At 40.7% G+C, this 16,913-nt stretch overlaps 2 protein-coding genes across 2 annotated transcripts; both read right to left on the bottom strand.

The window, feature by feature from the left end:
- On the bottom strand, positions 1–7,168 carry birc2 (baculoviral IAP repeat containing 2; the record flags this gene model as incomplete). The annotated part of the gene is made up of 4 exons (XM_080781127.1): positions 6,917–7,168; positions 4,411–5,743; positions 3,861–4,141; positions 1–342 (listed from the first exon to the last, which is right to left on the bottom strand). Exons 2-4 carry the CDS (start codon positions 4,502–4,504, stop codon positions 1–3), a joined length of 717 nt encoding a protein of 238 aa, XP_080637253.1. The 5' UTR covers positions 4,505–5,743; positions 6,917–7,168.
- Positions 7,169–8,158: 990 nt separating this feature from the next.
- On the bottom strand, positions 8,159–16,143 carry LOC308326879 (transcriptional coactivator YAP1-like). Its single transcript, XM_080779934.1, has 9 exons — positions 15,942–16,143; positions 15,392–15,623; positions 14,665–14,864; positions 12,541–12,695; positions 10,981–11,082; positions 10,646–10,752; positions 9,940–10,058; positions 9,721–9,821; positions 8,159–9,448 (listed from the first exon to the last, which is right to left on the bottom strand). Exons 2-9 carry the CDS (start codon positions 15,596–15,598, stop codon positions 9,285–9,287), a joined length of 1,155 nt encoding a protein of 384 aa, XP_080636060.1. The 5' UTR covers positions 15,599–15,623; positions 15,942–16,143; the 3' UTR covers positions 8,159–9,284.
- Positions 16,144–16,913: the final 770 nt, after the last annotated feature.

Raw genomic sequence — 16,913 nt, 5'->3', positions numbered from 1 at the left:
TCACATTAGGTATTTGAAAGAGGTTTCACGCACCTGTCCTCCACAAGTGAAGCAGGCCACTCTGTCGCCCTGTCCCAGGTGGTAGAAGCCAGCCTTGGCCAGCTCTGCAGGGGTGATGATAGAGAGAGTCCACGAGTGGAAGGAGTCAAGGCGTTCCTGCTCTCTGCGCATGCTGGGGTTGTGGCACGTGGGTGGCCTCTGGTGGGACATGTCCTCCACACCGCGGGAGGTGAGGGGGCTGGAGGGTGGTGGTGCGGAGAAGCCCATATTCAGGTAGCCTGCCACTGGCTCCTCTCCTTGGCTTCCTGTCGGAGGGTTGGCGGCAGGGCCTGGACCAGAAACCTGGAGCAAAACGTAAAACATGACAATAAATAATTGATCTAAAAAATAAGATTTCATTTTACTAAAAGGTAAATGGTACAAACTGAATTAAAAAATATAGCTGCAAGCAGCAATAAGGCGGGACCAAGGAGAGGGAGAGAGAGAGGGGGGTGGAGAGAGAGAGAGAAGACAGAATACACTTATTACACCACTATTACACTATTGCACTATTACACTATTATTACACTTATTACACTATTGCACTTATTACACTATTGCACTTATTACACTATTACACTACTATTACACTATTACACTACTATTACACTATTACACTATTACACTTTTACACTATTACACTATTACACTATTACACTATTAGACTTATTACAATATTACACTACTATTACACAATTACACTAATATTACACTATTACACTAAATACACTTATTACACCAGGTGTACGCAAACTTTTTTGGACCAGGTACCCCTTTTGGGGTAGATATTTTTCCAGGTACCCCCTCATCCTCGCAACACGGATAACAATATATTTACAACCACAAGCAGTGTTTCCTGCAGGAATGTCTAAATGTAGACGTCTAAATGTAGACGTCTAAATGTAGACGTCTAAATGTGTACGTCTTCTCTTATGGGGGTCCCTGGCATATCTTTTCAAATGGGGGTCCACGGGCTAAGTAGTGTCAATTTGGGGGTCCTTGACATGAAAAAGTTTGGGAACCACTGCTTTAAACACTTTAGCACTTTATGAACATGAACAAAATAGATGGGTCCCCCCTGGAACTCCCTCAGGTACCCCTGGGGGTCCCCGGACCCCACTTTGGGAACCACTGCCATATAGTATATATACTATGGCACGCCGTTTTTCATCATTTTTGAGGATTTGAAAAAAATGAAAAAATGACAAAAACGATGGGTTATAGCCCATGTTTTTTGAAATTTTGAAAAAAAAAGTTAGCCTCGTTTCTCATCATTTTGGACCGTGGGCTATAGCCCATATCGTACGGCATACTATGGTACGCCGTTTTTCATCATTTTTGAGGATTTAAAAAAAATGAAAAAATGAAAAAAACGATGGGTTATAGCCCATGTTTTTTGAAATTTTGAAAAAAAAAGTTAGCCTCGTTTCTCATCATTTTGGACCGTGGGCTATAGCCCATATCGTACGGCATACTATGGCACGCCGTTTTTCATCATTTTTGAGGATTTGAAAAAAATGAAAAAATGAAAAAAACGATGGGTTATAGCCCATGTTTTTTGAAATTTTGAAAAAAAAAGTTAGCCTCGTTTCTCATCATTTTGGACCGTGGGCTATAGCCCATATACACTATTACAAATTTAGACGTAATACACAATTTCACTATTACACTATTGCACTACTTTTACACTTATTACACTATTACACTACACTATTACACTTACTACACTATTACACTACTATACTACACTATTACACTTATTACACTATTACACTATTACACTACTATACTACACTATTACACTTATTACACTATTACACTACTACACTATTACACTTATTACACTATTACACTAATACACTTATTACACTATTAGACTTATTACACTATTACAGTTACTAGTATCTCTATTATTGTGATGTCATGTCCTAGTGATAGAGAGAGGGGGGTGGAGAGAGAGAGAGAGATAGAGAAAGAGAGAGAGAGAGAGAGAGAGAGAGAGAGAGAGAGAACAATATGCACAAATAAGAATCACAGGCTGAGTTGTCACTACCCGGATTTGAACCAGTGATCCTGTGGTCCAAAGGTCAGAGCTCTACCGACTGAACTAAGCAGACACTGTCAGTTGACTCATTCTATACAGTAACATCATGCAGTATAGGTATTAGCTCTACCAAACGTATCATTTTTTCACTTAAAAGAAATCTGTTACGATTATTTGTTCGTATAAGTCCACAGTTCAAGTGTAGACGTTTTTGTGCATTTTGATCAAAGATTCTGGGAGAAGATACATTTTAAATGGTTTTCATACATTTCAAAATGGTGGGTAATCTAAAGGTCAGAGGTCAGAATATGGAAGTTGTTCGGCATGAGGAGACAAATATGTGTATCAAAGTGTCATTGCCAACGGTCAAACGGTTCATGAGATATGCACATTCAAAGTTTGCATTTTCAACTTAATTTTTAATTTTCAGTGCTATAGCGCCACCATTTGGCCAATGGTCATGGGCTTCACATAGTCACCGTTTGGCATGGCCCTCTACCAGATTACAGAGTTTCACGAAAAGCGACTGCACGGTTCAGTCAGAACAGCTATTTTTGGCGGAAGAAGGAAAGAAGAAAAATAAACACAAAAACAAGAAGTGACCAAAGTCACTGCGTGTCTTCTTGGTCCCTTAAAAATGAAAAACAGCAACAACAACAACAAACAAGTCTTAAGACAAAGAAGTATTATGATTCTCCAAATAGATTTCATGTCAGTCCCTTCTCGTTCTCTGTTCCCAAATCCGTTTTTGCATGTCTCTCGTGAAACGCTTGAGTTTTTCATTCTAACTTGTATTCTGCTAGAAAAACACATGGCATGCCCTTTACATAGCCGCAATTTGCAACTCTAGATTCGTTTTTATTAACCGGTCGCGCTGCTGCCTCCTGCATTATGTGCAAATTAGAAAACAGAAGCAGAAGGTTCAGTGACGAACGACGAGTGCTTCCAAACTCCAGCACTTAGAAAAAGAATCACTTGCAGAGGAGGTCTTGACAGAAAGTAGCTCATAACATCTCTACGGTGGATTTTTATAAAAAACAAGCTCGGCAGATTGAAAGAGGATAATTCAAGTTTGTACTACAGCTGCAATGTTGGTGAGTTTAACGTCGTTTAAGACAAGCAGATCGCAAACCAAAAAGGATGAGTGGGGAGTCAATGGAGGGTATTGCAACTCTAGATTCATCCCATTATAAAAAAATCTAGAGTTGCAAATTGCGGCTAGCCCTTTACATTGACGTTTACAAATGCCAAAACACACAGTATTAAAAGGTGATACTGTGAACACCACAGATGTTCACAGGTTTTTAGAAGATCAATTGAGATGAGCACCACGCACTAAACAGCTTTAATTATATTACAGTAATTTCAGAATTTAAATATAAACATATATTTGATGGAATAAAACGACTTATAAAATACTAATCAAAGGGTTATCAGAGTCTAGGACCCACACAGAGGTGTTCGGTAAGATCTTAAACGACTCGAGGTGTCAACCCTGATGACTAAAAAGTGGATCTGAAGATCCCTGTATAATGCAGAGATATCTGGGATGTAAAGCCAAATATCTTGACTCATATGGAAGGTGCTGGAGTCTCTCCGGTGAGAGCTGGTCAAGGCACTTATATGGAGCAGGAGTATACTCAATATTCATTGGGTAACATCTCTAAACTTATAGTGAGATTATTATTATGGGGACCTATCAAATACCCATATGACATGAAAGTGAGTGAAAGTATTAGTTACACTACTGCTACATTTTTACTTTTCCATGTCTTACTGGTATGACTGGTGCACTGCGGAGCGGAGAGAAGGCAGAGTGGGAGGAGGAGAGGAGGTTTGCTGTGGATGGAAGGCTTTGGATGAAGGAGCAGGAAGGAGAGAGCTGTCTGTGTTTCTCGGTGGGACAGTCCCCAGCCTGCCAGCCCTCTGCAGTCACATTACACCTGAAACACTGCACTCTGTCGCCCACACCCGTGTAGAACCAACCCGCCCTCGCCAGACTCCGCTCTGTGACCCCCGAGGTTGGAAAACGGGCAAAGGTAGAGATGCGAAAGAGCTCTGCGGATGAAAAGGATATTATGTTCAAGCCTCTGACAATCACACACACACACACAAAAGAAAAACGTTTTATAGGGAATGATTATCCATGCATGTCAGAGATGGCTAAGAAAACAATCCGCTCATTAAAAAACTATGCTAGCCACTGTAACTCATTTTATTTCAATGCCCATGACCTTCTTACAGTTCTTAAGCCTGGGTTTTACTCTATCTTTATAATACTTATGTCGTTTAAGTAAAATTATGAAAAGAAATTTAAAAAATTGTACCCGAGGAGTTGTCATATTGCAGGTCAGGTGGAGGCCCATTGCGACACAGACCCATCAGAAATTGGTTGTTTTTCAGCTGAAGGAGTGTTTCCATTTCCAAGGACAAAAGATTTTATGATTTAAAGAAGAGATGCCCTCCAATAGAGGGGAGAGGTTTGAGAATACCCAGTGTCACACGCACGCACACGAGCACACACGCACACACACACACACACACGGTAGAAATTACATGTGGTAGAAAGAAAACCACATGGGTATTTCCAAATCGCTTATTTAAATGACTTATATAGAGTGACGAGCTGTGAGCTTGTAGATCTGACACCGAGTTTGACAAATGTTAGTACTTTTCATTTGGTACAGTAACCATATTTTGATGCCAATAACTTTGGCAAGTAACATTTTCAATGCAGGCCTTTTAGTTGTAACAGTATTTCTATATTGTGTTATTGCTACAGTAAAATATTTGAGTACTTCTTCCACCACTGCAAACAGTGAATTGGGAGCATGGTAACCTAAGCATACATACTAGAAGTCCTGTATCTGGATCCTGCCGATGAATAATTCAAAACAGAATGATAAGCAGCATATTGCTTTGCTCAATCCAGCCAGCATTACCACATACAGTATCACTCCTCTCCTCGCCTCCATCTCTGGCTCCTCCAGAACTATAATACTGAACCCTTCCCCATCCTCCTCATTTGCACCACAACAGAATGGACGAGACACAGACTACTACAAAATACAACATGTTTCAGTTTTAAAACAATGAGAGGACAAATGCTCAAATTAAAAACGGGAATGTTGACCACAGACGATACTCATCCAGGATCTGTGTTTGACAGATTTTCTAGTATAGAATTCACAGAGGGGTGCCCTGGGCGCGGCCATTACTGAGGGGTAATCCATGGAGCAGGTGCTCCATAGGCCAGGTGTAACTAATCAATGCTGCTGCGCTTAATGGTACACCTCAGTAATGGCCGCACCCAGGCAAGCCTCTGTGAATTTGTCTATAGTCCTGGGAGATGAGCATAAGCATATCATAGTATCTAGCGCCCTCTAACTGTGATATAAAGACTGATTGGAGTCTAAACATAATAAGCTAAGCGGGTATTCACTCTCTCTCACACACACACACACACACACACACACACACACACACAGATATTAACTCTCAAACCTCCCCCCAGGTGGGCATCCCCTTTGTGGGAGTTTAGGTTTCCATTACTAAATATTATAAACCCAGCTTGATGAAATGAAAGTCCCCTCTGAGGACAATAATGATCTCAGCAAGAACAAGGAAATCCCCTATTTACGGCATCAACGTTGGCAACACCTGTAGAAACAAGAGAAAAATATATATTAATTGACGATGGCGAAACATTTTTAATCTTGATGTTCTTTTAGTTCCCAATGCCGGCAGGGATAGACATTATAAAAGGCGTGATGACCCGGACGCACTATTTAGAGTAGACCCTCTGGGCCAACAGAACACACCTTCCACTTGCCCACTTGGGCCAGTAAAATAAATTCCATTAAGAAAAAAGGCCTAAAAAACACCTAAATTCAGAATATGTTCCTGTGGTACTAATGGTCTGGTTAATTACAAGATAGTGTTCCGTGAGCCCGTCATTATCAGGATCAAATTCTTATTTGTCAATTCAAAAATAATGTTCCTGGGCCAGTAGCTACAATGGTGGGGCCACTGATCTGGAAAAGTCACTGGTCCTCCAAATGACAACATATATTGATGTAGGAACACCCATAGACAAGACATCATGTATCTAGACACCCAGAGAACATAATAGGAGTGATAGAAAAGTAGAAAGTTTTGTTTGCCATTAACATTTTCAGAGCTGAGCAGAGTGTGAGCCATGTCTCCAGTGCAAACTCTGCACTTGACAGCATAATGTGTATTGTGTAGAACTGTGACATGGTCAGCATTAGATGTATAAATAGAGGCAAATCAATTCTGTGTATGATAGTTATAAACGTTGCCTTGCGCCACGATACAACGCGTCATTTAGCTTGTAGATTACATATTGTTAGGGTATTCGACTTCTTAGCCCTACAAGCAGAACCCAATGGTACTGAAGTTTCACGAATCGATTGGGCTGACCCACGGGGTTCCGAGAGGGGCTATCGACTTCTCCAGCTAAATAGGCCATACGAATAATACAGGGTTTAATCGTCCAGGTTTGAGATCGGCACACTGGGCAGACAATTGTATAGCAAACTAGGCACATTACCTGCCAAATGCATGCGACAAATGACAGTTTAGTTAAAGTATATTAGCTACAAAAAATAGATGATTTCACAACCACAAAAACCCATCGCTAAACACTTCTGAGATAACAAACGTTAGCTAGCTGTTGGCTAATGGCAGCTAAATAAAGTCAGCTGCTTAAACTTCCGCAGAACACTTTTGCTGTTGTCTTTTTATACCACACAAATAAAATAGGCGAATTCATACGCAGCCTGGCATTAGAATAGGATTGACAAAACGCACCTTTTAACAACCCCAGTAAATAACCCTGTTGTGATCTGTAGCACACATATCAGACCAGCCAAGATCCACTTCCTGTCTGGGACGTCAATAAACCCATGACCAAAATTAAATAAAAGACACTATATAACTAGATACAGATGTGTCTATCAAGTTGGATCATTAAACACACAAAAATAGTGTTTGTATAAAATGGTCTAAAAACTATCTTCTACAGTAGTACACTGAATAAAAGCCTATATGCCTGCCGCATCTACTTCGTCGTACGATGGTGTCGCTCGACAAAAATAGCTGATCACAACTAGGTTAGATCACAACGCGGTGCGCCTCTAATCATTGGGCCGTGCCCGGCCCGGCCCCATGCATGAGTCTAGCTCGTGGTTAACGCAGATTAGAACAATAAAAAAGACTTACTTGTCCGTCAAGAAGGTACGGTAGGCCTATGTATAGTAGGAGTTATCTCGGAAAGTCAGGGGGAAATCCAGCCTCAATCCTCAATCTCCTGTGACAAAGAGAAAGGAAACTGAAAACTGTTTAGTCACCGGGATTTCCTCTGGCCATGATCATTAAATAACTGTTGAACCACAATATTATTCATTCACACACTATTCCAGTAGTTTGTCCTATGGGACAACCAAACTGGATAATCATCTTCTTTTAGTTTTAAGACAATTTATTTAATTTTTGTTTTGCTTCCTGAACTTTTTATTATTTATTTTATTACATTTTTTAAAGAGATCACCTAAAAAATTACACATTCACATTCTGAAACAGCTTTATAAACTCCTTTTCCTGGGATTACACTGTGAGTGTTGTTTTAATAGGAGTTTATAAATTGTCTTTAAATAGTTTTACTTTGGCCTACAATTGGATAAGCATGACAAACAAAATAAAGTCTCCATGGGACGAGATAGATAAAAATCACACCCATGTGAAGTGAGTGGTTCAACTCCATGTGGGGGTCCCCGGAAGTTCCAGACCCACAGGACCAGGGTGCCGGCCCGGTTCCGGTAAGCCGCCCCATGTCCGGCATGCTCTTTTCTTGCTCAGACTCAGGCACCCAGCCACACACATAGCTCCGTAAGGCACCACTCAAAAAACAAAAGAGGTTGGTCGGGGTGTAGCCTTGTAAATCATTTAAGTTCAATGTCAATACAGATAGTATAGCCTGCACTGACAGTAGTAGCCACTGACTGAATAGACACATACAGAACATGTATAAAATAACACTTAGGCCTACATAAGTACATTCAACAGTTTTATTAATCAGTAATGTGATTAAAAATGATTATAGTGAAAATAACATAAAATGGTTTATTATAAAACACATGCATAAAACATCAAAAGCAAAACAAAGAAACAAATCATACAAAACAATGGTCCTGCCTTGTATGTGACAATACAAAGCTGAAGTCTGACTTTGAACAACAGTCAGTAAACAAAATAATAAACACACAACATACATAGCTACTGTCATGCATAATAAAGATAAATAATATGCTATATATAGTATCTTGTATTAGATTGTATGAGAGCTTTTATCTCCCTAGAGTACCTTTATTTGGGTAAGATGCTTTGTTTTAGCTGAGGGTTCTGCATACAGAACCGTCAACACATTCTTAAGAAGTTATATAAGCGAGCAAAGCTGGTTATTATAAACAGTCTTATAAATCATTTACAACTCAGAATTTATCTAAGATTGGACAGCACATTCAGTAAACAACCCAGACGTTAAAATAGTATAGGTTATAATAGAATGGGAAGAATGTAAGAACTCCCCACACTGGCCACAGAGGCTTAAACCTATTCTATGACAATAACCTTTTTTTCTCTCAGTTGAAAGTCAGTTATTTTCGACGAGGTCACACAGGGTTGAAATATAAATTAGGCTTTAGGCCTAGCTCACTGATGTAAGATAAATGAGTAAGCCTCAGTTGTAGAAGGCTTATCTTGTAGTTGCCAATGGTGTACCTTATTATTGGAGAAGGATGGGAAAAGAAAAGGACCCAGAAGGAACAATATAAAAGTGAGGAGGGCGCAATTACCCAAAATTCACATCTGCAAAATGGCATCCAAAGGGAGAAGAAACCCAGCAGCGTTCCACAGTCTTGTAGAATGAAAATACATAATCCTTAAGGGTTGGTGTACTGTACATCACACAAACAAGTTGTGTATAGTGTTCTGTACCATTTTCAAAGCGCCGACTTGTCCAAATCTCAATAGCCTCACCTCAAAACATGGCAGGTAAGGTTTTTGTGTGTGTGTGTGTGAGTGTGTGTGTGTGTGTGTGTGTGTGTGTGTGTGTGTGTGTGTGCGTGCGTGTGTGTGTGTGTGTGTGTGTGTGTGTGTGTGTGTGTGTGTGTGTGTATTTCTATAGCCAGGTGAGAAGGCTGTCCTTGTCCATGTGTGATCCAGAGAGTACAGTCTCCATGTCCATCAGGAGGTCAGAGCTCAAAGCTTCTGGGATGCAAGGCATCAGCTCCTCCCCCTCAGACATGGGCAGTACAGACATGGACTCCACCTCTCCAGAGTCACCTAAACCAATCAGAGAACAAGTCATTTTTCCATGCATGCATGGGAGAAAAAAAAGGGGTTTTCCTCAATTAAATAACAGCAACAACTGCATGCAGTCAGGGATGATGTATTGAATAATCAAATCTATGAACCATGGTATTTTGGATGAATTTTATCAGTCTAGGGCCCTTGGAATATTCCAAACTGGGTACAGTTCTACAACCATTTGAGCGTTTCAGAATGGGTGTATCTTTCTGACGTTGCTTTTATGGTTACTTGCATGTGTCCATTACCAGTGTCCATATGTTCTGCAGTGTTCAGCATGTGGTCCGAAGCGCGGGGTAAGCTGCTAACACTCAGGCCACTGTCGGTACTCTCATTCCGAGAGTGGGCCCTGCAAGAGAATTGGTACACACAACCCAATTGTTCCTTAAAAATCTGTATCACATTTCTAACTCGAATGTTGGTGGAAAATGTAATGCATTGGAACCAATTTATCAACGCAAACTCACCCATTGAGCGCAGTCTCGTGCTTGGATGTTCTGATCCTGACATCCAGAGAGGGGAGGAGATTCTGTGCGTTCCTGTCATGGTCCATTCCACTAGGCAGCTGGTTCCTTCCTCCTGTATCCTACAAAGTAAATTTCCTCATTCATTTAATGAAGACTTTTCATGGTCAAAACATGTTGGCAGTTGACTTTTAATTAAATAAAGGCTATTCCTCTTTTTACTCCTGTGCCCGGATTGTCTTGATCCTGTTTGATCCATGTGAGTACCTTTTACATTTTTGAGGGGCGCTATCCCCTCCTATATACAGGTTTAATGTTTGTTTTTAGTTAAACAAACATTAAAAACGCCATTGACAATGGACAGAGTTTAATGTTTGTTTAGTCGCTAACACAAACATTAAATGCCATTAACAATAAAAAAGAGTTTAATGTTTGTTTTGTCTGTGTTTGCTTTACATCACCATTACATCACCTAATCATAGCAACATGAGTTAGACTTTAATATATTAGCGCCCCTCACTTCACACAGGTGTGATTTTATTTAACTATAGCCATCTATAGCCATCTTTGTACCTCTTTTTACCTCCTGTGATTGTTTTTTCCTGATATAATATCTCACATTTGAGTGTGTAGCTAAATTGAGATACAACATAAATTATACTTTGTTCAACTCTTATAGACATCAATTTGGATTAATTTGACCTCTGACCTGGGCTGTGATGGGCTGAGTAAGGCCTTGGTGTTTGCATCTAAGTCTTTCCTTTTCTTGTCTTTGCTGTGTTGTGATGCCAACAAGGCCAGGGTTGACCTTCTGGGCTGGAATACAGTACAATGAATGCACAATTAATAACACAAATATCCATACATGACAAAATGTCTCTTTTGCAGGGGTTGACACATTAAAAAACAGATATGAAACGGTGTACTATGAATGCATTTGAATTTATTTGTTACCATGCCAAACAGCTGGCAGATATAGGAACAAATATTTATGTCCATGGATTTCTAACAATACAGCAAACAAGAATGTATTGTGTTTGTTACCTAGGCGGGGGTCAAGCCATGACGTAGTCTTGGTTAAATGGTTAATGTAGTAGACCTCTCCCTCCGGAGTCACAGCCTGCTCCCAGCCTTCAGGCAATGGACCTGGACAGTACCGTCACAACACTATTATGATTATTAATATCTATATTATTATTATTATTATTAAATGTATTTTATCTGGCAGGGCTCCAAGAATGGCAATGTGGGTTTTGTCTAGCATTTTGGTCTAAAACAATATGTACGTAGTATCAAAACAAAAAAAGAAAGAACTACTGGTAGAATGTGAATGGCATATTTGCTGTGTACCTCTATATTACACAGGGCTCAGGGGTAGAGTGACCGGATGTTCAGCAAGATGCTGAACCCCTAATTGCTCCTGATGTGCAGGTTGGTGCCTTGCATGGTGTGTGTGTGTGTGTGTGTGTGTGTGTGTGTGTGTGTGTGTGTGTGTGTGTGTGTGTGTGTGTGTGTGTGTGTGTGTGTGTGTGTGTGTGTGTGTGTGTGTGTGTGTGTGTGTGTGTGAAATGAATGGGTGAATGTAATGCACAATCTCTGTAAAGTGCTTTGGATAAAGGTGCTATAGAAATGCACCATTTACCATTTACAGAGGATGAGATGAGGTGACACCCCACAACATGTCCTCTGGCACCATCTTCAGGCGAAAATGCCAGCTTTGCACATACAGGCAGATTGTAGGATGAACCCTACTGATTTGGGATTGCCACTCAGCAAAGTACCTTCAATACAATGTTGTAACTAGGCATCTGGTTAAGGTATATTATACTTTTGATCAGTAATGACTATATTAAGCCCAGTAAATCGAATCATTTGCATATTGCATATGCACAGATATTATGCACAACTTGCAACAGCAATGCAGAAAGTTTACTGTTCACTTTAGTGTACCAGAATCTATAACCAGTTTCTCGTTTTTATTTGGGGAGCCATGATTAACGTCTGTGCGTCAGTCCTTACGATTCATATCATTGTCAGAAGATAACATTTTAAATTGAAAATGATGACTATATTCTGCTCCCTCCAAGTCCGCCATTGGGCTGAGAGAGCGGACTGCCTGTCACTCTGGAAAACTCTCACATCAAGGAGGAGGTGGGCTGATAGAGCGGACTGCCTGTCACTCCTCTTTATAATAAGGTGTAGGTTTGTGATTTGGACGTTTGCAAGTATAACTATAATTTTAACCCGGGTCAGTTAGTAACCCCCTACTACACAGTTTAATCCTCATTGTTAGTTTATTCTTTTATAACTCTGAAAGTGTACAAATGTACCCAAATGGTCAATTTGGTTAAATGTGTACATTTTCAGAGTTTAAAATTAACTAACAATTTTATACTGTAAACAGAACGGCAACATGGGTGGATAGACATGTTTGTGCCCAAAGATGGTGTATTGACCAAAGCCACTGGCTCCACATATATCGCTACTGCTAGTCGAAAAGTATTCAAATGCAAACGCAGGAGAAATGCCCACTCTCCAATTTTTCTAAATGCAAAGTGATAGATATTAGATGGAGGTGAAATGAAGGGTTGCTGGTGGTGGTACCTGTTTCTGGGCTGGTGCTTTGTGTCTGTGGAGTGGACGTGGAGTTGGACAGAGATGGAGTATAAAGAGGAGCAACAGACACCGGAAGCTGTACAGCCATTGATTGAAGCTGGGAAAGACGAGGGTCATGCCAAGTTGTTGTCTGATCCAGGTGACTACACACACACACACACACACACACACACACACACACACACACACACACACACACACACACACACACACATTAGGAACTTACATTGATTTCAACATAACATTTATGCATAACCTCAACTAACTCAAAAGAATACAACCTTAGTATAGAATAGTGAGGTCCAGTAAAACAACTCTCACTCGCACGCACGCACGCACACACACACACACACACACACACACACACACACACACACACACACACACACACACACACACAGAACCAAAAAGTACATAGTAACGAATAGTATAGTAAAAAAAAATCCCTCACTAAATTAAAATACGTGCTATAGAACAACACAGTTATATCTGCTAAACCAATTAAACAGGTTTGACATTTATGTGCGGGCACGTTTTGTCTGGACCTGCTTTACCTGTATTACCAGAGAACGTGCGCACACACACACACAGTCACACAGTCTCACACACACAGTCTCACACACACACACACACACACACACACACACACAGTCAGTCACACACACACACACACACACACACACACACACACACACACATAAACACAAACAAAGACGAAATTCTGAGCTTATGCAACAGTAAACTTGTCATTGACTGGAACAGAAGCTGTTAGGTCACAGTTTCATGTAGAGGCATCCTCCTTACCAAACCAGCTTGTGCCTAAACTATATGTGTGCAAGGGCTTAGATAGTGCTTGTATGGTACAATCACATTACCCTGTGAACACTATGTTTCTATGCACTCTGGAGTCATGTGATGATGTCTGCTGAAAACGGGACCTAAAGCACTTTTGAGAAATGCAATATAGAAATCAATGCAGTGCAAATGTTTTACCACCATGCCTACTAGGTCCTTGTATTACTCATCAACTAGACCTCTTATTCTTTATCAATATATATTTTTATTTTCTAGATTCCTATTTATTATTTATGTGATTGTGGTTTTGGGGTGAACAGACACATGGCTACTGATTCACAGCGATAATTTACAATCAGTGAGCATGTAAGAGTTCAGTGTCTTTGCTGAAAGACACTCTCTTGACAATATCGGATTGGAAGACAATATTGGAAGCACTCATCGGAAGTCACTCAATGCCACCCGTTTCGAATGCACATTGCGTTAATGAAAATTGAAAACAAGTGCTTCCAAACTCCAACACTTAGATGAAATGATCACCTGCACAGAATTTCTTGACAGCAAGTAGCTCATAATATGTCTACGGTGGATTTTCAATTTTCATGAAACAAACACTTTGAAGTTTTAAATAGGATAATTCAAGCTTTCCGTACAGTGTTGTTAGTGTACAATGTTGGTGAGTTTAACGTCATTTAATACAATCAGATCAGACTTTTCTGTTTGGATAAATGGGATGTCAGTGGCTGGTGTTGCAATTCTAGATTCAACCCATTATAATGAAATCTATAGTGTTGCAAATTGCGGCTACTGGCCATCTACATCTACAGGAAATGTTCCAGTACATATTTATATTTATCACTCGTGTTAATCTTAGGGTAAGGCTGTCTCTCCTTTTTGATTAGTCGGTCGGTTTGGTCTTAATCGACCAAGATTGTGTTCGTTTATCTGTCGTTCTGACAGTCTATTCTGTTGTCAACTTCATCAACCTGAAAAGGCTGGTCTCTGCATGAGTGTATGCAGCAAACACAATTTAGCAGATTTGTTGATTAAATCAGCTATTCGATTAGTCAACAAATTCCTATTAGTCGACTACGTGCTTCTTCCGAAAATGTAGTTATCCTTTTATGAAAACATAGTTATCCTAGCATGTATTGGGCTTAAGAATATATTTGGTCAAGAACAGCCTGCCTGTGTAGAAACACAGTTTCTGTTGGGAGGGTGGCACATTGGGATCATGCAGTGATGGTAGGTGACTCACTGAGAACCACCTGACGCAACCAGCAAGGCAATAGAAACAGAATCAAAACGTGGCCCTACTTGAGGAAGTATCGTTGCCCGGTAGCCGTCTTGGCCATCTCCCAACCAGGGGGGAGTGGCACATCATCTGGGATGATTGGTGTTGCTGCTACACCTGTTGCTGGAGCCGAGAGGGAGTTGACTGGCAGTGAGGCAGGGGAGGAGTGGGCACGGACGTGGTGGGGAGTGAGAGAACCACACACACCTCCATCTGAACTGGCCTGGAGTGAAACAAGAGCAGTAAATAGGGTGAACAAAACTATAAGGAAGTAAAGGAAGAATAATAATTTAAAAAAAAGGCTAAAAGCTAAATGTTACTTGAGGTTTTGGATTTTCATAATTTCGTCATTCACATGGTTCTATCTATACCTTGCTAATTGGCTGCTGATAAAAATCTAATTTAAATCAGAGATCAGTGTTGTTGTTTGTTTATTTATTTTTTATCTCAGGGCAGACCTCCTTTTCCATGGATTATAGATTTGCTATTTTCATTTACATTTTAGGCAATTAGCTGAGTGTGTTAATAACAGCTATATACAGCTATTATAAGTATACCATTCCCAGATCATCAGCATTGCAAGCAACCAATTGTAAAGTCCAGCATTACAAAGATCATAAAAACACACTGCGGCAATCACAAGCAACAAAACAATTTTATTGAGTTATTTAAATATTTTAATTCTGTTTATTGCCAGCCCACTTAATGTTGTTTGTAGTTGTTTATAGCTGAGCCTGAGGGCCCCCATACTTGTCTGGAGTGGCCACCACGGGGATCTGGCTGTCTGAAGAATGAGTCTGGAAGCTTCCTCATGCGCATTGGCAGAGAGGTCGGTAGTCTTGTGGTCTTGTTGGGGTTCATCACTGCATTGAAGAGAGCCTCCAGATCCGTCTGAGAGTCGCCGCGTACGTGCACGACCTGCTGCCCAGCCTGAGGCGCGCCATGATGCGCGTCCATGTTGCCAACTTGTGTCAAAACAATTCTGTTAAAAAAAAGAAATACAATAAAGTTAATCACTGAATAAACAGAAGAAAATGCGCTAGGACGTCGTTAAGAAGAAGCGTCTCGCCCGTATAGCATGAGATGAAACATTTGTTGACATTTTTTTCCAGAGCTGTTTGGTGCGCTCTTTGCCTATCCATTTCAAGGTGGAGTAAGTTCTATCAAGTATATCAATGTCAAAGTAGACGTAAACTATCGACTTAAAGACTATAAAGAGTCGACAGACTGCATGGTAGACGTTAGGATCCCTTCTAAAGCAATCGCAAGGCTTACAACACGTTACAATCCTCCCACATACCTTCAAGCAGGCAGACCGTTTTTTCCTTTCTATTCCTGCAGATAACTTTGTGAAATCACAGTCGGTGAGTGCTCAGTCACGACAGTGATTTACTGTGCAAACTTCAGAATTCAATGACGACTACACAAAAACTAAGAAACAAAACAACAGCCATGCGAAAAAAGTGTTTTCAGCAAAACCTCCAAACTTTTTTCACATCAACTGTTAGTCCAGATTCATGTGATAGTGCTGAGGGGCGGGGCTGTGGGGTTTAAAGCCGCCGCAGTTCCAGGCGAAATATTTCCCACAAGGACAATGACTGATTTATATTATAATTATCAACCAAACAACGTAGATTAAAGTAGATTCAAACCAGTTCTTCGACATAGTTTGTCCACAACATATTTCACATTTGCCATTGAAATGCAACAGCACATTGTATGTAGCCTGTACTACTAAATGTCCTTTTTATTCTCCTACGCTGTTGCTTTTCACTTGATTTGCCCACATCAGCACTCATGGAGGGTAAAATAGCACATAATAATAAAGGGGGGGGGGGACGAAACAGACATGATTGACATGATGATATTTGGTGTACGAGCCCGAGACTGCGTTGATACATTAATTTAGGAGGCTGGAGGACTGGACTGGAGTGTGGTTTTTTGTTGGAGGGGGTTGGGGTACGGGGAAGTTGCACTGAGAAAACATCCGCCCCTGATGAGGCCAGCCCCAGTTCAGTCTGAGCCTATCTGTTCACCCGAACCCGACCACACGACCGCGCCCTCTAGTGGAAAACACGCACACGGATTCCAAGGGCTGTGGGTCAGCACGGCAAAAGGCCCATAAACTTCAAACACAGAAGTACACTGGATGACCATTGACCACTGTCCATAAACACCACATCAGCCTTGTGTCAAGCACATTGACACTATATTTGATAGGATGCAGTTGTGAATATATGTGTGTCTGTCTACTAGGCCTACAGTACATCTC

This window comes from Protomyctophum bolini, assembly GCF_963924005.1.
Source record: "Protomyctophum bolini genome assembly, chromosome: 13".
In the NCBI taxonomy this organism is placed as follows: domain Eukaryota; kingdom Metazoa; phylum Chordata; class Actinopteri; order Myctophiformes; family Myctophidae; genus Protomyctophum; species Protomyctophum bolini.
This window is presented reverse-complemented; position numbering and strand designations above follow the sequence as displayed.

Excerpts from the sequence above, each read along its gene's own strand:
- LOC308326879 (XM_080779934.1), bottom strand. The coding sequence starts at position 15,598 with ATGGACGCGCATCATGGCGCGCCTCAGGCTGGGCAGCAGGTCGTGCAC. Across the intron at positions 12,696-14,664 it reads GGGCAACGATACTTCCTCAA|TCACCTGGATCAGACAACAA; the intron begins GTAGGGCCACGT and ends GTGTGTGTGTAG. Across the intron at positions 9,822-9,939 it reads CACGAGACTGCGCTCAATGG|GGCCCACTCTCGGAATGAGA; the intron begins GTGAGTTTGCGT and ends ATTCTCTTGCAG.